At 45.7% G+C, this 26,733-nt stretch overlaps 1 protein-coding gene across 1 annotated transcript; it reads right to left on the bottom strand.

Moving 5' to 3' along the window:
* Positions 1-217: 217 nt before the first annotated feature.
* AKR1A1 (aldo-keto reductase family 1 member A1) lies at positions 218-26,733 on the bottom strand. The gene is made up of 9 exons (XM_019531341.1): positions 26,601-26,733; positions 15,673-15,792; positions 14,562-14,713; positions 11,723-11,918; positions 9,743-9,942; positions 8,423-8,495; positions 6,754-6,840; positions 1,207-1,993; positions 218-1,172 (listed from the first exon to the last, which is right to left on the bottom strand). Exons 1-8 carry the CDS (start codon positions 26,688-26,690, stop codon positions 1,928-1,930), a joined length of 984 nt encoding a protein of 327 aa, XP_019386886.1. The 5' UTR covers positions 26,691-26,733; the 3' UTR covers positions 218-1,172; positions 1,207-1,927.

The following is a 26,733-nucleotide window of genomic DNA, read 5'->3' as shown; positions in this document are numbered from 1 at the left end:
TCAGAGACATGTGGTACAGCAGTGGCGAGTTGGAGGTCTTGGGTTCCTACACAATTAAACACAAGGAGAAAGCCTTGCTTTTACCATGGTTTTTGTGTCCCTCCCCCCCGCTTTTTACTGGACACTATCATTTGAGATAGAAATTAAAAAAAGATTTATTTGGGTTTCTTGTATTTGCCATTCATTCCATCCAAAACCTAGGGAAAAAACCACAAGATGCTGATCACCATCTTTATTGAAAGCACACACAATTAGCAGACAAAATGTAATAAACAGGCACAAAATCTTCCTTCAAAGGAACAGCTAGTGCTCCAAGAGCTTACAGAGTGCCATCTCTCTTGCATAGTGTCTGTAAAGGAAAGCAACCTATAGCAGAGATTAGTATACTACCGATCAGCAGCAAGATAATATTCAGATCTCAGTTACCCAGGTTTGATTAACCCTGGACAATAATTAGAACAAACATGTCGGCTGTCAAAGAAAAAAAACAGAACAGAGATATTTTTTCCCCTAAAGAAAAGGCCTCGTTTCTTAAACAAAAGCAGTTCAGTTATGACACGTTGCTGCATTAGCACAAGTTTAAATGTAAACTGTATTATGAAGATTTACTAAGCAATGGAGATCATTTAGAAGGCACACAAAAAAATCTTCATTTGAACATCTCTCAAAGTTGTAGCTCAGCCACCAACCAAGGAGGTCTGTGCAGGGAACGCTGAGATCTTGTGCTATGCTGAAGGTCAGACAAGATGATCTTTTGCTCGTCTTAAAGCAAAACAAGTTCAGTTATACAAAAGCCACGATAACTAACCCCACCATTATTTTCTGCCTCTTTTTCTAAAGTTATTTGTTGAGTATGTGAATTCTCTCTTCTACTTTTGGTTGTACTTACCAGCCGTTGGGGAAATATAAATAGTATTACTTCTCACCTACTACCAGTTAGAGTGGTTTCCTTCTCATGGCAACAAAACACAAGAATTGCCTATGGACTATCTGAAAAGAGACCTGAAAACTTAAGGAATCCCTTGAAGTTAACTGAGCAAAGGGAAAAAAAGCTATTAAATCTGCTGTGCTCCCAAGGTAAGTCAATATTAATTCTACACTGCAATGGGGAAGCGATAATCGGGACATTAAATGACATCCCCAAGGCCATACAAGTAGTAGCAGAGCTGGTACTTGATCCAGGAGCTCTGACTCACAGATGGTGACTGCACTTGTATGCAGTAACCCTTTATTTTCAAGTCCTGTGCTCAACTGATCAGACTGTGCTGTCAGAGCTTGGCCAGATTTGAAACTCTCCAACTACCAAGGAGCAGGAAATGAGCAGAAGATTGTTCCCAGCTGTGCATTTATTTTCTGTAGCAGACAGGCAAATGCAACTGGAAAAAAGAAGTATATTTCTACATCTCCCACAAAGAGTCCAAAAGGAGAATGGAATTAAATGTGGGTTTTAATCAATGCTTTCACACATGAACACAACAGTCACCTGGGAAGTTTTGCTTTTCATTTAGGAAATGACTGAAATTCAGGATTAAGCAGTTAGTTACTTTTTTTTTTTTTTATTATTACTATTGCTCCGTGCCCACCTACAAATTCTAGCATAATAGCTAAAGCCTTGACAACTGCTTTACACAAGTGTATTATCCTGAATTTCAGCTTTAGAGTCTGGTTTGTCATCCCCACCCTGTGAATATTTCACATTACAATACAGGAACTAACTAGGAATCATGATATGCCCCTCCAGCTGCTCTGACCAGGCCACTGCAATACCTGCAGGAAGAGGGTAGATTATACGCAGCGCACTATCCTGCAGGCCAACACAAACCAGATATTCAGAAGATTTTATTTGCAAAGACTGCATAATAAAATACGACAACAGCTAGCTCGTAGAGCAGCCCAAGGAGTCTGCTCTAACATCTCATTACTGTAGTTAATAGGGATCATTGAACGGGTAATGGGGGTGTCCAGCATCTCGCGCTACAAGTTTTCCATCCACCTGTAAAAAGAGACAGACAATCAATGTCAAAAAGATCAAAGTCCCATTCTTGTTTTAAAATTAAACCTTAAACAGTGCAGAACTGTATGCCCCAGTCTTTAAAAAGGAGCTGATTAACAACCACCTTTCTCCCTTCTCTCAAAAGGGGCACAGGGCCATTGGGAAGCTGTTTCTTTCCGCAAGAGTTTTTTCAGCAAAAGTCAGTTTTCCAGGGGTGAGGGCTTGAGGAACGGAAATAAGAATAATTAGGGTTTGAGATGTCTAACTATTACTGGATAAGTGTTCCAAGTACTTGTGCGCTTCAAAAGCATTTCAGAAATACATTAGTAATAGCTACTGTCCTGTGAAGTGCCATTATAATCCTAGTATTACAGCTGGATGCACAGAGGCAAAATAAGGTGCTTTTTGGCTCACATAGACAATATTACTAAATAAGGCTCTGCTCCCTCTCATCTGCAGCTCTCAAAGCACTTACAAAATAAAGTCAGCATTGTTATTCCCATTTTACAGAGAAGAAAAATCAAGGCACCAAAAAAAAAACAAAACGTAAAGTCACTTTGCCACTGGCCTGTGAGGTTGCCCTGGGCGAGCCAGAAGTGGAGCCCAGGTCTCCCACGTCCCAGTGCCGCCCAGTAGCAGAGCTGGTTCTTGATCCGGGAGCTCCGACTCACAGATGCTGACTTGAAACAGCGGGACACACTCCCCTGAAGTCAATGGCAACACTCCTGTTGACTTGAGGGGGACCACGGCTTTACCCACATTCCCGTCCTGAACGCAGGGGTTTGAGGAGATGCGTTTAAGTGTCGTGTCAGAAAATGACTTACAAGAGAGATGCACGTTTTAGATTCCAAGCTTCTTTTTATGAAGTTGCTAACAACTCCAGGCAAGTAGCAGATGGGAAGGAGCAGGGACAGTGGGGGGGAATAAATAAAATCACTCCGATCTCCGTGGAGGGACCATAGCAGGAAACATTTTAGGATTGAAGCCAACGTCTACTTGTAAATTTGCATCCTGGTGCGAGGAAGCTGTCGATATGAAACACCTCATTGAAACCAGCAACTGGATTCCCTACTAATGCATTATTTACAGTGCAGCAGGATTCATTTTTACATTGGCCACGAGAGGGCACTCGGAAGGGACTGAGGAGCAGAGAACCAGTACATCAGGCTTCCCTGTTTCTCAAGAAAAAAGGCAACTTAACACACCCACAAAATGTGACCATCTGTAAAAAATCAAATCCACAGCACTCTCCAGGGACAGCACTTGGGATCTGCAGTTTCTTTACAGTCTCCAGTGGGAAACATGGTCTTCCTTGGACTGGAAAGTCAGCAACTCCTCCTCCCTCCCCCCAAAAACCACACTCTTGTACCCATTTATTTTCTGCCTGCTCAATTATTCCTTTTTAAAGTTGCTCTGCAGAGGGCAGCACTTCTTGTTAGCAATACAAGCCTCACCAATGATCAAGGCCAAAGCAGCAACTACCTTATGCTACGATTTCTCTATGAATCGGGTTGGCTCAATAAGGATCAAGTAGTGAAATATTCACTGCCCGGTATCTGGTCCTTTCAGTGGGTCTTGAAGGGTAGGAAGGGGGAAGCATTTTCTTGTATTGTTTTTTAGGGGGTGTTAGAGAGTGAAGGTTACCTATTGCCCTTTGCATCAGGCTCAGATAATTTAAAATAAAGTAAATTAAGCTCAAGACCACAAGTAGTTACTTCTTCAGAGCACAGTAAGTCAATGCATATGGATAGACTGCAGCCTTGACTAAACACGTCGCTTTGTCACCCATTTGTTTTTTGAAGCAAAAACTTGATACGGCTATACATGCTTTCCTGCCCCTTTACAGGGCTGATCCAGACCTTAAAGGAATAAAAACTTCACAACACCTGCTTGAATATAGATTGAAGAGCCCAATTTCTAAATCATGCCCTTATTTTCTGCGCTAGATTGGTCCATTTGGCTTCACGGTACCATGATAAAACAAGAACAGCATGTGTCCATCAATTGTGACCTAGCAACATATTCGTGAAAGCCTGGTTACAACCTATTAGATGTGTTGAGAATACAGGCATGAAAGACTTGAAAAAGAGATGATGAAAGTACTACTGAAAAGGGATGCAGGGGAGAGAGTCTCATTCAGACCTCAGGCCAATAGATTTGCATTTTAATTCTCCCCCATCTCATTTTTTCCTGTCTTTTGTTGTCCAAGGTAGAAGTGCCTCTGAAGCCCAGCTGCTCTGCACTTAGCCTTCTTCTGTGGGATGAGTGAAGCCCTTTGAACTATTATGTTTCATCTCAATAGATACTCAGCGAATCACTGTGATGCTGATAGCTTCTTCCATGGGACAAAGGCACCTGAATGATCCCAGCTGCTAGTTCAACCCCAGGTACATGTTCTTAGCACATTTTGTGAATGATTAGCATCATGTTTTATTAGCAGCTTGTACAGCAAGGTCTGTAGTGCCAGCAACAGGTGTGCCTGTAATCCCTGCATGTGCATCTTCTAACAGCTCTCTCTGCAGGCCAGCTGGCAATTCAGTGCACACATTTCTGACCTGGAAGTGCAAACGGGTGTCAGTTAAGAACAGATGGAGACCTGATGGGTGCCCCACTGCTGATGAAGATTTGACTCTGAAGATCCATCCTGCTAAAAATAACAGCTATAAAAAAAAAAAAAAAAAAAGGATTCACCGCTGACAGAAGCACGCATCATGTGCCTACAGCACATCTGCTCCAAGCAGGGGAGCGGATGGGGCAGCAAGGGAAATACGCACATTTCCCCAAAGCTCTAGGAAAAGGCAGCCAAAAAGAGAAAAGGAAACATTAAATGCAGCCTATGCTGCAGAAGCACCCGCTTTAAGGGACTCCCAGGGACAAAATCAGCCACTGGTAACTTCTGAGGATAAGGGAACAGAGAAGGATGAAGAAAATCTTGAGCTGCTGATGCAGGCGGTACTGGGCTTTCCTAGGATCCTTCAGCATACATGAAGATCTCAATGGCACCACGGGCAAAACTGCTGCTTATTGCACGGAGCGAGTCCAGGCTAACCCTAACACTCCCTTCTCTGTCAGGATTAGCAGCCGTAGGTTTGGCATTTAAGCGCTCTGAGTTTCTACGTGCAATTTAGCAAAACCATTTGTACCACGGCTTTGTCACCTTTATATGGTGCCCTGGACCTGCACGAAGGATTGGAGAGAAAGACACCTACACCGGAAAGGCAGAGAGACAACCTAAATAAGAGACCCACATCAAGTCAGCTCTTCCAAGACCAGTTCACAGGCAGATATGCCCAGGGGAGATTGTTCTGAATAACAACAAAGCAACAGAGCACGAGTGACAGTTTCCAAATTTATATGGGGAATGACTCCATCTACTTGGTTTATATTGCCACTATCCTCTCCACATGAGAGTCCTACGGCGTTAAGACACACCAGAAAAAAGCGTGAGCCACTTAAACATTTGGCATCTGCGGTTCAGTCCGAGCGAGGCTGACGGCACTTCAAGTCGCAGCGCTATGTCTGGAGCGGAAGGAGGCAACACAGTCGTCATGCAGAGGAAATGAGGAGGACCCGAGTGAGCAGTTCAGCAACAGGGACAGACAAAGAGACTTTGGTTCTTCAAAATATCATGGAGCAAGGAACAACATGACTTGGATGGAGCAACGCCAGAGCTCAGTCAGAAGCAAAGTCAGAGGGCACGTAAGGTACAAATGCAAGCAGTGGACAGGATGGTGGTGTGTTCACCCAGGACACCAGACAGAGGTCTTTAAAAGAAACAAAAGGAGTTTGGATTAGCCAAGCTACAATTAACAGCAGCAAGACCTCCCTCCTGGGACTAGGTCAAGAGAAAGAGTCAGGCATCGGAGAGCACTTGGGGAAAGAGGAAGCAAGAGACACAGGAGGAATGACTGGATACGCAGGAGAACTAGGGAGAAACTGGTATCAACAGGAAAAAGGAAAGCCAGGATTTCTAAAAGAAGAGTACAACAAGCAGGGTTCAAAGCAGTAAACATGTAAAAGGGAACAAAGATAGAGTACAGGTCAGTGGAGCAGAGGCAACGGGACTCCCGGAACCGGAGAAGAGGAGATTGTAGCAACGGCTGCACCAAGTATATTCAATGAGTTTAGAAAAGTGAGAAATAAGGGAGAGGGATTTATAGCCACCGAGGTAGGTATAGCAGCAGTTGTTTTTAAAGAACAAGGAAGACTATAGCATAATTCTACTTCAAGGGGAGCAAACTTGAGGAGCAATGAGACAAGATCCAAAGCCAGACGGGAATCAGGTCTGCATCGGTAAAAGGATCAGCGTGGAGAAACAGCAAGAATCAGTGGTCTTAAAAGAAGGAGAAGACAGTGGTACTGGGGAGGGAAGAGGGCAGCATTTCTTCAGTAATCCACCTCCAGGGACTATGCAGAAACCAGCACCACCCCCCTCCCTTTTGCTCTTTCTACCCTAGGCAAAGCCAGCTGACTTTCCCTCAGCTTTCTACAGCTCCTTGGGCAAGCTGCAGGAATGGAGGACACTAAAACTCACAAATTTAACACATGCACCAGGTTCCCCACCTAGGCCTATGCAACTCCGGCACCAATCTTTATTTAAAATGCTCTCCAGCTTTGTTACCCTAAGATCAAGTGTTTTGTCCACACACAGTCCTGACAAGCAATGGCAAAAGGCAGGAAGACCTGCAAGAAGCACATATCGTATATGCACGTGTGCACATGGGGCTTCGACCGCCAGAAGAACAGGAAAATGAAGTTACCGTAATCATCGGCACAATATAACGCCAGTTTTTATTCAGGCTACTGATGGAGCTCATCTCTTCATCCGTGAGGCTGAAGTCAAACACCTAAAACAAAGAGCAAAGACATTTTTTCTAAAACGGCGGTTTCCATTCTTAGTTGTTTCTCAACTTTGCCACCCGGCTTTGTTATGCTCCTAACAATTCCTGCCGACCTCCTTCTGCCCCGATCTTCTCTAGAGAATGCAGAAATAGGTAGCTGGCTTTGCAGCAGAGAGGTTCGCATCTATGTGCCTCAACAAATCAGAGAAGAAACTGAAATCGGAGCACAGACCCGGGGCTTTGAAACCACTCCAAAATGCCATCCGAAGACACGAGCAACAGCAACCCCCCTTTTCAAAAATAAGATACAAAGGAAAAGGAGGCTGGAATCATTGAAGTTGTAACTGTCGCGCATTCCTGTCTGGACTGTAAAAGTAAAACCTCAGGGCGGTATCAGAGAGTCTAATGATTACATTTAAATCCAAAGAAAAGTAAAATTAAACGTAGCGTGTGAAATAATATTGACAAGAATAACTGCATTGGAAGCTGCAACTTGAGAGCGCGCCGACTCCCTGATTTCACATCTCAGTAACTAGCACGAGCATCGGGGGCAAAACTGTGATAGTGTTAGAGTAAGAATTAAGGGTCCTATTTAGGGGGACCGTAAATGTAATGGAACCAAGTCAGGCTTTCCCCTCCGCTCATGTATTCATTTAAATTAGTTGAGCCAACTCAACAAAAATTTTAGATAAAGGCCTAAACTTTGAGGTCTTTACTCAGAGTTGACTCTTCAGCCTTTCCTGGTATCCAAAAGCAAACTCAGAGAAGTCAAAATCACGGGGGCCAGCCTGGTGAATGAATGCTTCACAGTGCACCAAATTCAGTTCCCAGCTGCTCTAGACTGGCATCAATACAGCTTCATTCTGCTTAATGGCACTGCTCAATATTTCCACTGGTGTCATTAGCATTTGCCTTAATATGAAAGAGAGCTGCATGATCAGACCCTCCTTTTTTTTTTTTTTTTTTTTTTTGCACTTATCTATCCAGTTTTCCACAAGTACGAACTAAGAATCTGAGGCAGAAAGATCTGCACCCGAACAGAGTTATTAACTCTAACTTCTGAAGTGAAATACACAATCTCTATTTTAATCTGGAGCAGGAGAGGAGTAGCTTTAAAACTATACTTCTAATAAAGCTAGTCCAGTTAGAGCGTGTCATTCAAATGACTGCTTCCTACAGAAACACACGACTACCCCTAATGGACAGTAAAGACAAAAGAGCAACTGTTCTTTACCAAGCAGCTTTGGGAAATATTATGTCACGAGAAACAGAAATTCTTATTTACCTAACGTTTATCTAATGAGACAACTTGGCACTAGAGATTGCCTTTATAAATGGCAAGATCTATTTATTTGAAAAGCAAGTGCTTGCTGATAAAGCCTTTTTGTTGCTCAAAACTCAGATGAATCTATTTTGCTTCTGTACCTAAACACCAATGACTGCAGTGCTGCTCGTAAGTCATGGGCTCGGCAGCCTGGTTTGCTGTTATGCAGTTGTGAAACTCTTAGGTGTCCCCCACAGAAAAGCACTGCCGATACCTGCGCCTCACTCAAAATCCTCTCTTCGAAAGACGGGAGCAAGCTCTCACCTGGCGATTCTGCAGAATACGGGCAGGGGTGACGCTCTTGGGAATAGTAACCACGTTACGCTGGGCTTGCCACCTGGTAACACGGGAGGAAGAGAAAGACCTTAACTTCTACACACAGGGCCCAATCTGCCCCAGCCGCGCCAGCTCTCTGCTTCTCCGGGCCTCAGCATTCAAGTGTCCGTACACACGGCTCCAGATAAGTTTTTCTACCAAGAACAAACCTGCAAGAATTCTCCCAAATTATCTGAATGCGTACATACAGCCTGTACTCTCTCAGAGAGGCATTTGTGCCATCTCCTTTTACCATGGGGACCTTCAGTCCCTTTTGGGGGGTCCAACATGGTTATTACTTGGAACCCAACAACCCCAAGCCGAAGCAGGGCAAACTTGTCACTGAGCTGATTAATCTATAAGAAAAGTTAAACACACACACCCATCTTTCATAAGTGGCTGCTATTTTTTGATCGTTTACCTTTGAGACGTTTGATATACAGGTATCTTTAATCAGATACAGATATCTTTAATCTTCAAGAGGAGACTGGATAGGTGCCTGCCTGGGGTCTTATGACCCTGCCACCCCCAGTGCTCCTTCCTGCCCATGGCAGGGGGTCGGACTCGATGATCTGTCTAGGTCCCTTCCAACTCATTGATTCTATGATATAATCAAATCTGCTGCTTTTTGATCGTTCAACTTTGAGATGTTTGATATATCTATACATCGAACGTCTCGAAGTTGAGCGACCAGAACATAGCAGATTTGGTACATCTTTACATCACGCATCTCGAAGTTGAACCGCCAAGAAGGAGCTGCCACCTATGAAAGCTTCAACTCAAGCTACTGCACAGGATCAAAACAGAAAGTCTGTGGGGGAGTCAGGAAAAGAGCCCAAATCTCTTTAGCCCTTGTCCAAAGGCTTGAACAGAAGAGCCTGTCCTTCCACCAGCTGCCTAACCAACCCCAACCCCAGATCCATGTTGTTGTGATTGGAACCAGGGGGGACAAAGGATAAAACAAAAGTTGACTGCAAGACATTGATCCTATTCCAGACATAGCCAAATACCTTTACTTCCTTCTGAAGAGCTTCCATGACTCTCAGAAGAATGAAAAACCCTATGTTATGGTATGGAGGGTGCAAAGGAGAGAAAAAATGGCTGGCCAATTACACTAGATCTAAGCTATAATGAAATGAGGTGTGCTTTAGTCCTCTTCAGAACAATGATTTTCTACTGACAGGAAAAACAACCAGCTTTTTTAATTATTGCCACTTGCTTCAGCAGGGTCTAGATAGAGCACTGCCCTCTCCCCCGGGTGTCAGTTACCTGAGGATGATCTGAGCTGGTGATTTGCCATATTTTTCTGCCAACGCCTTGATCCCGGGTTCTTCCAGAAGCACAGGCTCGTCAGGGTGCTTCCACATTCGATCAGGGGAGCCAAGGGGGCTGTATGCAGTGACTACCAGCCCCTTTTTATGGCAGTGAGCTATCAGCTCGTTCTGGGCTAGGTAGGGATGACACTCCACCTGTTAAAGCAACAGTCAGTGAACAGCCAGCCAGCCAAACTCAACACAGCATTGCGGTAAATTGAAGGCTAGGTACACAGGGAATATCATCATCATCACCCCCCACCCCCAATCATCACCATCACCACCCTAATCAAAATTGATTGTGAGGAACTCTGTGATATTACAACTCACAAATCAAGAGAAACCAGAAGTTAACTCATGGTGGCACAGTGGTGTTCAACCTTTATTCATTTGTGGACCCCTAAAAAGTTTTGAATGGAGGTGTGGATCTCTTTGAATTGTAAGTGTGGGTAGTCACATACTTTTGATTGATCCTAGTCAACCCCTTAGACATAGTCTGCAGGCCCCCAAGAGTCCATGGACCACAAGTTGAAAACCACTGGTTTAGCAGGTCACAGCAAATTCATATTCTTGCCTTAGCCTGAAAAACACCATGTCTAGCTCCACTACAAACCTCCAGCACCCATTAAAATGCATTTATTGAATACTGCTGGCATAGCACTCAATCTTATATTGTACAAATCCAAACTCTCTGGAAACCCTGTTAGAAAAAAAAGCTCAGCCAGCACATAGTAAAGTAAAGAGAGGTCATGATGTATTTCCAAAACTCTAGGAGAGTGAACAGGTTCCCACAAATCCTTTTTTACTATGACATCTAGAACTTCATGACCAGAGCCCAAAATAATCAATTAACATAGTAGTCTTCCATGGTCACATGGGTAAATATAGAGCACTTTTAAATACATTCAAAGAAAGCAAAAACACCACTATGCAATTATACCCTCACCACAAACAGCTGTACTATCCAGGCGATGGACCAGGACCGTGGGTACACACCTATGCAATGCTGGCTTGTCTGCAGTGTTAGCCAGCACAGGCAAGGCTGTCTTTCCAGGGATTGATTCCTACTGTCTATACTATGATGGCTTGGAAAGACATCATGATCCTTTAAAATCCCACTTGAACTTGGGGGCTGCGTCAGCCATTTGTTATGAGGAAATCCTAATCAGGGTATCAAGGACTGCACAGCTGGTAGCTGATCCTAACGCTGGCTCATTTCAAAACCTGTGCCTGTCCAGAAGGCTGCAACTGTGGAGTTATTTTGTGTTGGTTTCAGATGAGGACCTGGTTGCTCTGATCCATGCTTCTGACACTTTGACATTTCTGCATCTCCAGTGGCATCTATGTGAAGTTATTTCACACGCCCCGCAAAGGGATACTGGCATAAAATGCAGGCATTTGCACATTTAGCAGAGTTTTTCCCACTACGAATACAAGACACCAGTGCTCCACAATGTGCACCAGCTCTCAACAGCCTCCTAGTTAAAGCATAATGTCAGCTCTGCCCCGAAAAGCCCTAAGTGGACCCTCCTATCTATCAGAGGGCTCCTCCTACACTACAGACTGGGACCCTCCTATCAGAAATGTGACCTTCCTCCTCATCCCTACAGACGTGACCAGCTGAACTGAAGCTACACGAGTTAGACAGATATCCCAACAGTGAAGCTCTATAATCTCTATTTAGCCAAGCCAGCATAGAGAGCTCAAAGGCCACAGACTTAAACCCTCTCCCAGGGAAGTTCTCCAGCATGAGAAGCTCTTATATCAAGCACGGACGGGGCTCTCTCCTCTTTGAGGCTTCCCCTGCATTGCTGTGCTGGTGCCAGGGCCTGGGCCACTGCAGGAACGCACCACAGGCTACGTGTGCCCGACATATACCAACGAGCTAGCAAGTCTTCCCTCGCCCAACGGGCATAAAAAGGGGCTCTCATCTCACCTGTAGCACAGCGGGCTTGATCGTGGCCGTGCTGAGGATGTCATCAATCTGACGGCTGTTGAAATTGGACAGCCCAATAGCCTTCACGAGGCCTTTCTCTACCAGCTTCTCCATCGCCTTCCACGTGTCCTTGTAGTCAACGTAGTCAAAACGCATCATGCCATCAGGGTTCTTGGGGAAGAGATTATCCCCTCTCCTACGGCATTAAAAAGACAATTTCTATTACTGCAATTGTTCAGTAAAAGAAGTGTTTATCCAAATTCTTGTAGCAGACCAATGCATGCGTTACAAGGTCCTCTCGGAGGTGAGACTACCTTTGACTCAAGCATACGGAAAACTGATTTACATCTTGTGCGTTTCATATTTCAAGTAATTTGCCAAAAGACTGTTACCTCTAGCAGAGCTGGATGTAACACCAAGTTAGCCAAGATACACCCGGGCACCAAGGGCAAAACTAAACTGTGGCCTAGGTGTCAGTGGGTGTAGATCTGAAGTCTCACCTTGCCACCTCTGGGTTAGGAGTGTTTCCAGTTTAGTCCTACAGACCCACGTACGCACACAGAGCAGCTAGGAGTGCCTGGATGCACACAAGACGTTGCAGAAAGCATATAATTCGTCTCTGAGGAACACGAACTGGGATGGGAAGCTTTAGGACGTGACTGCGCCCACCCACTTGCTCCCACTCCGTACACCCCAAACATCATAAAGCATAACATAGCTGCTTTCTGGTGTGCTGAAAGCGTGCTTTCTAACAGCAGCATGGGATCACTAACCCAGGCATTGGATTCCCATGCTTCCTTACATTACCCCAGCTGAAAAACAAGGGATTGTGAAAAAGTGGCAGGAGGACAGAGTTCTTGCTCATACAAATGGTAGGCCCAGCATGAAAAAAACATTAAAAAAAATAACCTTCTGAGATCATGCATGGGAAAAGAGAAGCACAGGAGAGCAGATGAGAGCTGCAAGCAGGTTTTTCCTGCTAGATTTGCGTATTGCAATGAGCGTTTAAATCTCGAGACCTAGTGACATTGTGGTTTTAACTAAAACCATGAGTTTTAGTTCCTGTTCAGAGAAAGCCCATTAGCTCAGCTTCCCCTGGACCATCAGCTGAACATGAGCCAGTGTGCTCTTGTTGCAAAAAAGGCCATCAATATACTGGGTTATATTCACAGGAACGCCACCTGCAAACCAAGGGAAGCAATCCTGCCACCCTACTCAGCACTTGCGAGGCAACACCTGGACTCCTGCGTCCAGTTTTGGGCCCCACATGTCAAGAAGGATCTGGACAGACTGGAGAGAGTGCAGCAGAGAGCAACAACAATAATTAGGGGCCTGGGGAGAAAGACTTTTAAGGAAAGGCTGAAAGAACAGGGTTACTCAAATATCTAAAGGGTGGTTATAGAGAGAATGGAGACGGGCTCTTCTCTGTGGCTGTCAAGAGCAATGGCCTCAAGCTGCAGCAGAGAAAATTAAGGTTGGAGATGAAGGGAAACTTTCTGACTCTGAGGGTGGTCAAGCATTGGAACAGGCGGTCTAAATCTCCATCCCTGGACATTTTCAAGAGCAGGTTGGACAGACACTTGTCTGGGATGGGTTAGTCAGGGATAATCCTGCCTGGAGCAGGGGGCTGGACTAGATGATCTTGCAAGGCCTCTTGCAGCTCCACTTTCCTATGATCCTATCGTGAGCCATATACGTATCAGGAAGACTCCTCTAAAGGACCAAATCTCTCTCAGAGGATTAAGTCTTGCTCAGCTGATACCTCCCAGGGACCAATGAGGAGCAAGTCCAAACTGGTCCTCAGAGGTCCACAGAAAAGAGAAGTTTCCCACAAATTTTCAGCCTTTTGTGTAGCAACTTCTCCCCTGAGAATAGTCATCCTCCCCCCCTCGGCCTGAGGGCAGGACAGCTGGACATCCCATTGCTCGCCCATTCTGCAACCCCTAGATGCAAGAAAGAGACAAAGAAGTTCGATTAAAGCAAAGAAGAAGCAGAGAAGCAGCAACGAAGAAGCAAAGAAACTTGCACCTTGTACTTTCTTATATTCCCTAGTTATTGGTGATAAACGTGTTTGGGGTGTCTATGAATGGTTTCCTACTCTTTTATCAAAAGAGGAAATTCAATGGTGTGACAACCGGTTAACTGGCCAGTCGCCTATTAATATCCATGGGGCAACAGAAGTAAACTTGCAGTAGGAGCAGAACGTCCTCTGCTGTTACCTCCTTCAGTCTTACAGCTGCCAATATATAAATGTCATAGTAGGTCACGTTTATTGTGTCTCCCTGTGGTTACACTTGCTCACAGTGCATGATTAAGCATTTTATCCAATCCAGTCATAAATGTTAATACTTGGCTCCTGTTGCTTTCACCAATAGATCTCAATGATATTGATCTCCTTTGTAAAGGATCTGCATCATATTTTAAGGGCAGTGAAACCGAGGCACAGAGAGATGAAGCAACTTGGCCAGGGTTACCCAGCAGATCAGCAGCAAAACCAGGAACTGGATCCAGATGATCTGGGTCACAATCCCGGTGACCTAGGGGGATGATGGCACAATCGGACAGATTTTATGTTTGGAAAAGATTTCCTTTATAATGGCCCAGGTTCTCAGCTGGAATAAAACGGCACAACTTCACTGGAGTCAGTAACGGCATATATCAACCTGCAGTGGAGGAGCACCCTAACCCCACCATCCTCAGGTCAGCCCTACTAACCACAAGGCAACAGCTGCATCAAGGATTTCACAGCTGCAAGGAAATAAATCTGCATTTATAATCAGGTGGCCTATAGTGCTGCAAGGCCCCCATCGTCCCTGTTCTCTTCCCAGGAAGAACTCACTCGAAGGCATGTGGCCAGTGAATGAGGTACAGGTCCAGGTAATCCAGCTGCAAATCTTTCAGAGATTTCTTTAGAGCTGGCTCCACATCCTCTGGGTGATGCTTCGTATTCCATAGCTTTGATGTCACAAATAGCTCATCCCTTTTAACGAGCTTAGAAAGAGAAGAAGGGGGGGGAAATCAAATTATTGGCACAACTCACATCAAAGACAACGTAAATACAGTGAAAGGCACTGGCCAGAGTTCCTCAGAGAACCACTATATTTTAAATTCAGAGGGGCTAGTGTTGAAACCTCTGAACTGTAAACCCAAAGAAGTGTAGGATGGAGAATAAGAAGAAAAATAAGATTTTACATGGAAATATCCGAGTCTCTCCTCCATTCCCCAACATTTCTAGTAACCTTCAGAGTCTGGGGAGCCACACACACGTCTCCAAGGTCTCCACAGGGAATCTCTTCTGAACTAAGTGCAACCTGGGTTTTTCCCCCTGTGTTATCCCCATATACAAATGCAGTCAAAACAGGCATTAGAGCCATTATTCAGCTACAGATAGCCAAAGGGAAAAGACTATTCAGTTGACTCCAGTATAAATTAGGTTATTCATGTATTTCTGTTTCACGAGTCCCATTTCTGACCCTCAGCTAGCTTCTGCAGTTACTGTGCTCAGTTACAGACGCTCTTTCAGGAGTGACGTCCTACCTACCAAGAGCGCTTCAAATGGAAAGAAGGTAGGAAAAAAAAAAACCCTGAAAAACCATAATCCACAACTTTTTCTACTTGGCTTTTTGTTAGGGCAAGAAGTATTCCTAACGCTCTGCATGCCTGCTAAGAACCCAGAATTGTAAACAGATGTAAAAAGTAAGGCAATCCAATACCTGCAAAGACGCAAGCAAACTAGGAAGGGTCAGCAGTGGGCACGGACAAATGAATAAACTGTAGGAGCTAAAAAGAAGTAGGCAATGTTTGCCCTGCAGAAGTACAATTCTGGGAGAAGGAATAAGAAATAAGTCAGAAATAACAAGGGAACACTTCAAATTACACTGCAGCATGCCATTTTTTCACAGTGCAATTGTTATTTATAGTCCAATTTATATTCACCATTCGTTTTTCACCTTATCATGCCCGACGCTCTCCTGGAAGGCGTCACCTATCTCAGCTTCGTTGCTGTACGCTGCAGCACAGTCAATGTGGCGATAACCTACGCTGAGCGCATACTTCACTGCCTCCTTCACCTGCAATCAGAAACAGAGATTAACCCGGCAAAGTTCACGAGACGGCAATGTCTGTCTTGTTTTCAGGAATGACCTTTTGTGGATCTACAAAGAAAAAGAAACCCTGCTAATTATATATTCAGGCCTAGACCCGTAGTTTCAAATCTGTATTTGCAGAGACCCACCTTGGAGGTCATGAATCCTTCATAACTCTTTCCTCGCCTAGGTGTAAGAACCATGCAGGGCTAATACTGCTAGGTGCACCAAAGGGATTAGGAAAAAATAAGTCTTCCTTGTGGGCAGGAAGAAGACACGGGTCAAAGATGTGGCTTGCTGTCAAGGCACGATACAGCTGCCCTACTCCCCTTGTTATCTAGGTATGCCAGGAGGTGTTTGTGCTGCTCCAGAAGTACAACTCCTCCCAGGACTTCTACTGGGACGCTCTTTCCAGCTTTCATCAGCAGCACCGTGCCTACAACAGCATGATCCATACCATGCTGGGGCAGTTATATTAGAAAACAAAGCATTAACAAAAAAATTTCAGCATGCAGACTCTATCCCACTTTATTAGGATACTAGTCCTTCGCACATAGTAGCTTTTCCTATAGTTTTTCTCACTCCGGATATTTCCACCTGTTCTACAATGAAGCTGCTATTTTAAGAAACAGCCTCTGTCCATAAGCGCTCTGGTAAAACGCTAGCACACACCAGGGCATGCGCTCACCTGCCTGCCTCAGGTGAGCTGTGAGGCACAACACCAGAATTGGACAAGGTGGGACAGGGTCTTCTCCAAATTTTTCCAGCAGCTTTTGGTTAAGACAGAGATAAAAAATAAAAATACAAGGCCAATTATTCTAAAATAAGCAACAGACACATGCTGACACTGTTTGCTTCTTCCAGCGATAGAAAGAAAGGTAAGATCATATTGTGTAGAATCACAGATGACGAGGGTGGGCAGGGAGCTCAGGAGATCACATCTAGTCCAACCCCTGCTCCAAGCAGGACCAGCCCCAACTACATCACCCCAGCCAAGGCTTTGTCTGCCTGGGGCTTCAACACCTCCAAGGATGGGGACTCCACCACCTCCCTGGGTAGCCTGTCCCAGTCGAACCACCTATTATCTTAACTCTCCAGTGGGGAGCAAGTCCTTGACTACACATCTCTATCCTGCCCTGAACACCAGGTCTGTTTTACACGTTTTTGGCTGTAGCTGTGTTGGTCTAAGGACATCGGCAGACAAGGTTCTTTGGGTAGATGTGAGATCTTTTATTAGACCAACTGAGTAGTTGGAAAAAGTTCTTTGCAAGCTTTCAGCTTTTGCTACCCAGGAGAACTTTTACAATCTTTTCTCCAATGCCGGATGAAGGGTGTTTGTGCCTGATAGGCTTCCAATTAAAGAATTTTTTTTTGCGAAAATCTTGTTGGTCAATAAAAGATATCATCTCTACTATGAGTCCTGATTGCCTTTTGCAACCGTTCAGGTGCAATCATCCTTCTTCAGACGTAGGAAGTCTGCTGTTCCGAGACTCCAAGGAATGAAAGAAGCTGAAAGTGTGGCCGGATGTCAGTGAGATTGTAAATAAGTGAAAATTAGGAAAACAAAAAGGTAGAGCAGGGAAGGGAGGGACAAAAAAGCCACAGGTGAGTAAAGGAGAGTCTACAGTAATAATTTTCCAAGGTTGAAAAGAGACTGTCTTGGAAGAAGTAACTAGCTGGAAATTAGGAAGACAAAGGGCAGTAAAGGAGGGGGAGGGGAAGAAAAGGGTACAAGGTCAGGTGTGGCAGGTCCCTGATGAATCAGATATCAGGCAGGTTGTAATGTGTCATAAATCCAGGGTCTACATTGAGCCCATGATTTTTTTTTTTTGTATCCAGTAGATTAGGAAGTGAAGTTCATAGGCTCATCTGCAAAAGGTGTTTTGTAAGTTCCCTTTGAGGGTTAGACCCAAGAGATCCACAAACATGAGCAATGCACAAACACAGGAACCCTGGCAGACTTATCACTTCCAACCACAGAGCCCCGACAGAAGAAATATCAGGTTTCATGATGTCCATCCTAAAACTGCTCAGCACTCAAAGACCGAGTTGTATGCAAGAGAGCAGATTTCCTGCAAAAATGCAAAAACATAAACCACCTTCCCAGCAATACCCCCCTAGCCACCATGGATGTCACTAGCTTATACACCAACATCCCACACCAGGATGGCATCCAAGCCTACCTCACATATCTACAACAGCACAATTACAACTCGGAGTACAGACCTACCCAACAAGCCTCGGTCTGTTTTAACAAGGTGACAAAGGAGGAGCATCTAAAGTTAAAGCTTTTGTAGCGCTGATAGGGACACTGTTTCTGTGGACGGAGGCATCTCTTTAGCCTTGCCTTTTTACATCAGGATTGATAGCTCGTTAAACTGACTTCGTACAGGACTGGGCATAATGGGGCGCTGTTCTCAGCTGCGGAGATCCCTGTACAAGAGGAAACGGTGATGATTCAAGGAAAAACACACACAGAGTTTCTTTCAACTCATTCAAAGCACCAGCATTTTACATGTCAAAGCCGGCAAAACAAGTAATGCTACGTAAAGATGACTGATGGTCCAGTTTACCCTGCAGACCAGAATTAAAAGAAAAGTGCAGCTGGGAGGAGAGGCTGTGACCCCTGCCAGATTTGTTTCAGCTGCTGGAAGAAAAATGAAGTCAGACAGGATATTCTGACTAAAGCCTCTGGCATGTTGAGAGAAAAGCTGGAGACTGAAGGCCAACTTCCCTGAGCCAGTGACAAAGCACATTTCCAGCACGATGGCAACGAGTTCTCCCTTCCTCTGTAGAGGCAATGTTTACTTTCACTACGATGAAGACTTTTCTATTCAAGAGGTTACTCTAAACAGGACATTTATTGTGAAATCGCTCTCGAGGCCTGATAAAGCTACACGCAATCTAACTGTGCCTCCTCCACACAAAAAAAAAAGAAAAAAAAAAAATCGACATTAATAGGAGTCATGGAACTGAAACATCACTCTGAGGAGGACCCAGAAATCATCCTGTAGGACAGGTCTTCAATCACCTGTATAGACTGAAGGTCAAAAAAACAACAACCCCTCCAAAATGTAGTTTGGTTCCTGCAACGCTTTCAATGAGTCACGGACCACGAGGGCTGAAGGGAGCTCAGGAGTCGCATCCAATCCGACCCCTGCTCCAAGCAGGACCAGCCCCAGCTCCATCACCCCAGCCGGGGCTTTGAGGCCTGGCTTGACAAGGATGGGTACCTTGCTCCAGTGCTTCACCACCCTCCCAGTGAGAAGTTTTTTCCTAATATCCAACCTCAACTTCCCTTGCTGCAGCTTGAGCCCATTGCTCCTTGTCCTGTCATCCGCCCCCACTGAGACCAGCCCAGCTCTGTCCTCTTTGCAGCCCCCCGGCAGGGAGGTGAAGGCTGCAGACTAAACAAGCCCAGTTCCCTCAGCCTCTCCTCACCAGTCCTGCCCCCCAGCCCACAACCATTTTCATTGCTCTCCGCTGGACTCCCTCCAACATGTCCACATCCTTTCTGTCATGGGGGCCACAGCTGGACACTGGACTCCAGAGGTGGCCTCCCCAGTGCTGAACAGAGGGAAGGATCACCGCCTCCATCTGCCAGCAACGCTCCTGCCAATGCAGCCCAGGATGCCCATTGCCTTCTTGGCACCAAGGGCGCGCTGCTGGCTCCTGTCCAGCTGCTTGTCCCCTGTCCCCCCGGTGCAATGGCTTCTATTAAGATGGAAGGACAGAAAGCAGGAAGGTCGCCCTCAATAACTGCTAATTCAGTCCTGCCTTGAATCCTGATTATGCCAGTTATATTATGCTGGCCTGACTGTGACATTTTAAGAGCCCTGACAGCCAGGCCCCAGCTTTCAGCAAGCAGTGCCTAAGGACACGATACTGTAAGCATGACTCTGCAAGACAGCCCGACACCAGGGTGTAGTCTCCTGACAGCGTGCTTACGTTTCCAGGGCCAATAAATCAGGATTGGTCATTTAGCCGTGTGTAAATCAGCAGGGCATTTGCATGTGTTCCCTATTCTGCCGCCACGACACAGTCCAGCTGGAGACAATGAGCCTTTGTTCCATTCCAAAAACAAGTTTCTGAGAGTTAGGAAGGTTTCCAGGTCTGCTCAAGAGGGTTTTTTTTAAAGCATGCGAGAGATGTTTCTAACCATTAAACTAATGGTAACTGAGAAAAGAAGAGCATTTGTATTAACAGGGTGCTTTCTGTTGTCTGCCCGCACAGGTGTAAAGTAAATGCATCTGAAAGGAAAGCTGTTTAACAGCATGAGCAGCAGGATGGTCAGAGTAACAGGCATGCCAAAAAACCAGTTTGACAGGAGCAGCGAGACAGTCAAACGCCTTGTAGCTCTGCGCTGTCTGCAGCTACCAAGCCAGAGCTTGGGGGTCCTGCAGAGCTTTCCAAACCAAGCCTGCTCGTGCCACGGTCGTTAAGCCCATGTTGCAAGGGGGGGTCAAGTGCTGTGTCCAAGGCAATGGCTCTCAGCCACTGTAGCCAAGGCACCTCTCCATCGCTTCTTGGAATTAGCAGGACCCCGGCTGGGAGCTGCAGAGGCGGGCTCCAGCGAGCGGGCGCCAGGTGAGGGTTGCACACGCAGGACTTAACCCTACTACACCCTTTTCCCACCACTGGCTCCCTCCCTACCCCAGTCTGGACCCGTGGGGGCAAACATGGTCACTGCTGCTGCAGCTGCTCCTTTGGCAACTCACACGATGGCGACTGGAGCCACGTCCCGACAGCCCTCGGAGCGGGGGAAGAGCTGAGCGAGGGAGAAGAGCCAGGCTGAGAAGTGCAGCCCCACAGCTCGCGCACTGCTGGGAGCGCAGGAGCAGCAACCACACGCTCCAGGCCACCCAGCGCAATGGCTTCCTTCTTGGCACAAGGATTGGCACCCTTGGCAGGATCGCAGCCTGGTTGAGAATCACTGGCCAAGACAGACACCAGTCAACAGCAGATCTGGGAACAGAGCCTAGAAGTCCCAGCTTGTTACAGGACCCATTATTAGACGTGCCATCTGCCAGTTCCCTTCAGAAACTGAGGGGTTTATATACTCCCAAACGTAGCATTGAGGCATCTAAATAGCCTCTTCTGCATTGCTCCAAGTCAGGCAACTTTTGACGGGTCTGAATACATTCAAGTCAGCAGGGCCGGATGAACTTCATCCCACGGTACTGAAGGAAATGGCAGAGGAGATCTCGGGGTGCTTTGCAACGATCTTCACATATGCATGGGAGATGGGACAGGGGCCAGAGGACTGTAAAAAGGGCCAACACAGTGCCCCTCTTTAAAAAAAGGCAAAAAAAAAGAAGACCTGGGGAACTGCAGGACAGTTAGCCTCACCTCAATACCTGGGAAGCTACTGAAGCATTTCTGTAAGGAAGGACATTTGCAAGCGTCTGGAGGAGGAAAGGCTGATCGCAACCAGCCAGCAATGACTCAGCAGAACAAATGGTGTCAAGCACACGATCCCCTTCTTTGAGAAGGTGACTGCTTGGCTGGATGAAGGAAACACTGTGCATATCATGCACCTGGACTTCAGCACGGCTTTAGACAAGGTCCCGCATGACCTTCTCATGAACAAATTGGAGAAATGGGGGCTGGACAAATCTATTATAAGGTGGAGAGACAACTGGCTCAACAGGCGCAAGCAAAGTAATCATTAATGGGTCCATGTCAGAAGGGCAGGAGGTTTCAGGTGGAGTCTGTCCTGGACCCGGGGCTGTTCAGCATGTTTAATAACGATTCAGATGCTGGCATAGAAAGCTTCTCGAGCACACTTGTAGACAACATGACACTGGGAAGGGTTGTGGACACACTGGAAGATGCGAGTGCAATTCAGAGGATCTTGACAGACCTCCCGAGGTCCCTTCCAACCCTAATTTCCTATGATTTTCTACGATTCTAGATCGGTAAGCCAGGCTGCAGCTACCAGTGTGAAGCTCACTGTGGACAAATGCAAGGTGCTGCCCTTCGAGGAATGATCAAGAGCATGAATATAAAGTGGGGGACACTTGGCTGGATGGCAGCTCTATGGGCAAGGATTTGGGAGTCTTGGCAGATCGCAAACTATGAGCCCGCAGCGCGATGCAGCTGCACAAAAAGGCAAACGTGGTTTTGGGCTGCATCCATAAAAGCATTGGCTAAAAGACATTGGAGGTGATGATGCCTCTCTATTAGGCACCGGTTAAACCTCATCTGGATGCCACGTGCAGTTCTGGGATCTGCATTTTAAGAAGGGCGTGGAGAAGTTAGGAGGAGTCCAGAGATGGCAACAAAGATGATAAAGGGCTTGGAAAGCAAGTCATATGAGAGGAGGCTGAAGGAGCTGGGCACGTGCAGCTTGTGGAAAAGGTGCTTAAGAAGGGACACGATAAGCAGTCTTCAAATACCTGACGGGCTGCCACGAAGAAAAGAGAAAGCGCCTCTTCTCTCTTGCTGGAGAAAGGAGGACGTGGACCGATGGTCTGAAGTTGCAGCCAAGTAAGTTTAGATCGGATATCTGGAAAAAACATCTTCACTGTTAGAGCAGGGAAACCGTGGAGTAGATGCCGTGGGAGTCTGCAGACTCCCTCCATCACTGGAGGTGTGCAAGAAGAGGCTAGGCGGCCACCGCTCAGGGATGGCCTAGGCCATCGGCGTAGCTACGCCCATGTTCTCCTATGGGCACTTCCCATGTTTCTGGGCTTGCCGGTTGGCCCCAGCTCCATTTCTGGTACATGTGCCAGGGGTTTTTAAGCCTTCCTCAGAGACATTGACTGTTGGCTACGGCCAAAGCTAGGGGCTTTGGCTGCAGGGTGCTAATGGTCCTGCTGGGAGCAAAACCAGCGGTTCCTGGCTAAAGGATCTTGCCCCGCTGTTCAGGGTCAAACCGACACGAGATCTGGAGTCGGGAAGGAATTTTACCCCAGGGTTAGATTGATGCACTCTCGGCGGGGTGGGGGATGCTCCCCAAAATACAGATTTGTCTCTAGCCTCAATAGGATTTAATTCAAATCCTTCATTTTGTCACCTGTTACATACCCAAGTGTCTCCCAGCAAGACTAAAACATTCAGTTTGCAGAAAAGGCTTGGTCTAAGGACACCATATTATAAAGGGATGGTTATGGAGGTGCCCGATTCCCATCATCCATCCTCTACAGAAATCTAGACAGGCAGAGCTGGCTGACTTACTGCAACTATCCAGAAAGCTCCCCCTTATTATGATCATTATAACGTCTTCTGGTTATCTGAGTTTTGACAAGGGGACATTTCCAAGACCAGAAACCCTTTCTATGAGTTTGAAGGCCTATCACGAGATGCACAGAAAGCCAGCCTAGCCCCAGCATTCATTTCTACCTCTGGCTTCCCAAATACGGTCTCTCATTTTGGTCCCATGAAGGTCATCCCTTCCCTGCAAATCGCTCTTCAGGAACGCACCCCTCCACCGCAGCCTGGACAACGCTGCAGTTTGAACGTTTTGCTGAGTTCAAAGTTTAAGAAACAATGTAATTTAAAATAATCATTTTTGGAAGTCTTTCTTCCAGTGTTTTCAGATTGTGCTGCTCTTTTTTTTTCTTTTTTTTTTTTTTAATTACGGGGTTTATTTTCTGCAAGCTTCGATTACTGTCAGTTTGCCAGCAGTAGTGTGCACTTTTCTGGCTCTCCGCGACCAAAAACCCCCAAATCAAACCAAGAGTGATCTTGTGGCACTATCCTGGGCCCCAGATCAAATATGCAACATTCAGAGCTCATCATCTGTGGCAGAAGCCTCCATAGCTGCAGATCAGAGGAAAAGAAAGAAGGCAAGCAACAAAGGATCAGTGCTGCTCAAGCTCTTATATTAAAATCTGTTCCATCCTTAATGATAGATGTCCTGGCTGAACAGACCCATCGCTTTGATCTCATTCTCGCTGCGTTTCCATAAAATGATGTATGATGCTCTGCTCCATTCAGAAATCACATCATCTTGTTCCTATGGTAAAATCATCAAATGCCAATTTTTCTACCCGAGCTTGCCTGTGAGCGTAGGAAAAGGAACGTTTTTTGCATTTTGATGGGAGAATTTTTAAACCAAATTGGAAAACAATAAAGCACCTTAGGAAGAATAATATAATAGAGCAGCACTAGTGAGGTGCTATATCGGAAATCACTATCGTCTGGGCTGAACTATGATTCATCTACAGAAAAGCAGGCGGCTTGTACAAGAAGAGAGATACGTTCCAGGTCAGAGACAGCCACGAAAACAATATTCACAGACTGACAGCAAGAAAACAGATAAGAGTTTCCTAATGCTTTAAGAGTTATTAAAAATATGTTCCCCTGATAGGACTGCACACCATATCATGCAAGTGTATGCACACAGGAGCATGCGAGTGCAAGTCTTTGAAGGGTTAGGGTCTACCTCAGTCAAATTCCAGCTTTTCTGCACGTGAACTGCACAAAACAATGATCTAGGGTCATTAAAAAAAGTCATGCCTTCTTAGTCTTATTCAATGGTTAAAGTCATTCAGGAATGGTTGAGCTTGAAAGGAAACTAAACTCTGGCTGGCAGCCCTTAAAGGACATCCAGTGTACTTCAGAGAAAGAACAGAACAACTCTCCTTCTCTCAAACACGTTGAAACTAAAAGAAGAAAAGAGCACAAGATACTTCCAGTGTCCTCCTAAACCTGCGACCCATAGAGGAAACTCAGTTAAGAACGGTGCACGTCTCCCGTTATAAATGCAGTGTGCTCCCGGAGCCGGGCCCTGCTATTTTGAACACACACCTCAATTAGCCTTGTCCCCTACTGTCTCCCTACCACCATGACTCTTCTACGATTAAATGCAATCCAGGATTAGCATCCCATACGGGATTATATTTCACCAGTTTTTGGAGAGCACTTAAACCATCCATATGCATTAAAATGCTGATTTCTCATCTTGATATTAGCAATTAAACTATCCATAAGTATTAACATGCTGATGTCTATCGTGATACTATGGCTCCTGTCAATCACACCAATCCAGCAATATAATTTCAATCACACCCAGCTGAAGGGAGCAGGCATCCTAATGAGTCCTAATGACTTTCATGGGACTCTGCAGGCAGTTATGCTTGTGCATCCCATTAGCTCCAGCTAAACCTGCAGCCAGTAAGTGCCATCCCAATGGAAGAGAGCTAAGCTAGACAGATAAGCAGACCTTTTCCAAGGTATTTTGTGGGGCAGGGTCCACATCACTGTGCACGCAGGCTTGCTGTTTCAAAGTGTGTACACAAAAGACGCACAGGCATAATTACGCTTCTAATTCCATTAACAGCTATTCAATATATAATACAGACGGACGACTGGACAAACATGTTACCTGCTCCTCAGGTTTGGAAAAAGTCATGCCTTGCACGTACACAACCTGTCTCGTACCCACCATCAGGCCCACCTATTAAATTCATGCCAGGGGAAGAAAATAACCCCACCAAACAGCTGCTTTTTCTTGCTTTATGTTTTTGGTTGTTTTTTAGTGAGACTGCCTATCTTCTCACGGGACTTTTGAAAGGCAGATTTAGCATTCATATTGTACCTTCCCAAACTTAGCTTTCACCTTATTTCTGCTTCCATTCCTCCCTTGGTATGCAGTCACATTAACCATTTGGAGAAGGAGCCTGACAAGAAGTTGGCTCCGAAGAGATTCAGTTGGGTTTTTTTTTTCCAATTTGTCTTTTCAGATTTGTCGTCAGTATGGGAGAAGAGCACAGTATGTCAGCTTGGGAAGGAGTTTGCACTTGTCCCGTCAAAAAATTGGATGCCTGCAATTCCGTCACGTTTGCTTTTCTGACAGTGTGATGGTTACACAACAGCAGCAACCTCTCACATCTGTACTTACAGTAGAGCCATACCATGGTCCAGGTCCCCGGAGAGGCAATTAAAACATGACAACAATTAGCAGTCCTACTGCAGTGCTCTAGACCCCACCATGCTAGAGGGCCCATTACACTAGGCCAGTGGTTTTCAACCTTTTTTTAATGTGAGGCCCCCTAAAAAGATCTGAATGGCAGTGCAGATCCCTTTGGAAATTGTGAATGGAGGTGCAGACCCCTCTGAATTGTAAGCGTGGGTTTGGGTATTCCCACACTTCTGATTGATCATACTCATCTTTCGTGGACCTCTAAGTCTGCAAACCCCCAGAGGTCCATGCACCACAGGCTGAAAACCACCGTACCAGGCATTATACATACTCACTGTAAGGTAGTTCCTGCCCAGAAGAATGTACAGTAAACTAGATAAGCCAATATTGAGGTGTGTGGGAGAAGTATTATTATCCTAATTTCACAGAAGGGGAACTGAGATACAGCTAGCATGCCAGAGTTCACATCGGGAGTCAACAGCAGTGCAGAGTAATGGTCCCAGATCCGAGTATAGCACCTAACCACCACAACCGTCCTTCAAAGATCTGTTGAACTGAGCTGTAAAGAAGTTCCTCTGAAGTCGGTGACAACTTTTACAGTGAAGTCAATGTGAATTAACCAATATTGGAGTGCTTTGCTAAATCGGGATGGACTGCTAAATTAGGATCAAGCCCCCACTCCCACAAATACACACACATCCTCAGCTACGCATTAGTATTCCCACCAACTTCAGCGAGTCTTTGTCCTTATATAATTAGCAAGATGCATAAAGGTAAATACAGGAATATATGAGAGTAACCAGGGCCTAAAATTCGTGCGATCTGTATGACCAAAGCATTCATCAAAAGAAGGGGGGGAGAGAAGTGAGGTTCATGCACACACATGGAAACAATAATGTGGATGAATAGCAAGCTTGCTGCTTACCTGGCCAGACTCACTCTTCCACGTGCCCAGTCCTATAAGGGGCAATTTCTGCCCAGTCTGAAGAACAACGTAGTCTTTTCCAGGAGACATTTTTACCTTCTGCAAAGATTAAAACCATCAATATAACTAGCAA

This window comes from Crocodylus porosus, unplaced genomic scaffold, assembly GCF_001723895.1.
Source record: "Crocodylus porosus isolate Cpor-Errol unplaced genomic scaffold, CroPor_comp1, whole genome shotgun sequence".
Classification (NCBI taxonomy): Eukaryota; Metazoa; Chordata; order Crocodylia; family Crocodylidae; genus Crocodylus; species Crocodylus porosus.
The sequence above is the reverse complement of the archived record's forward strand: the minus strand, read 5'-3'. Positions and strand labels throughout refer to the sequence as shown.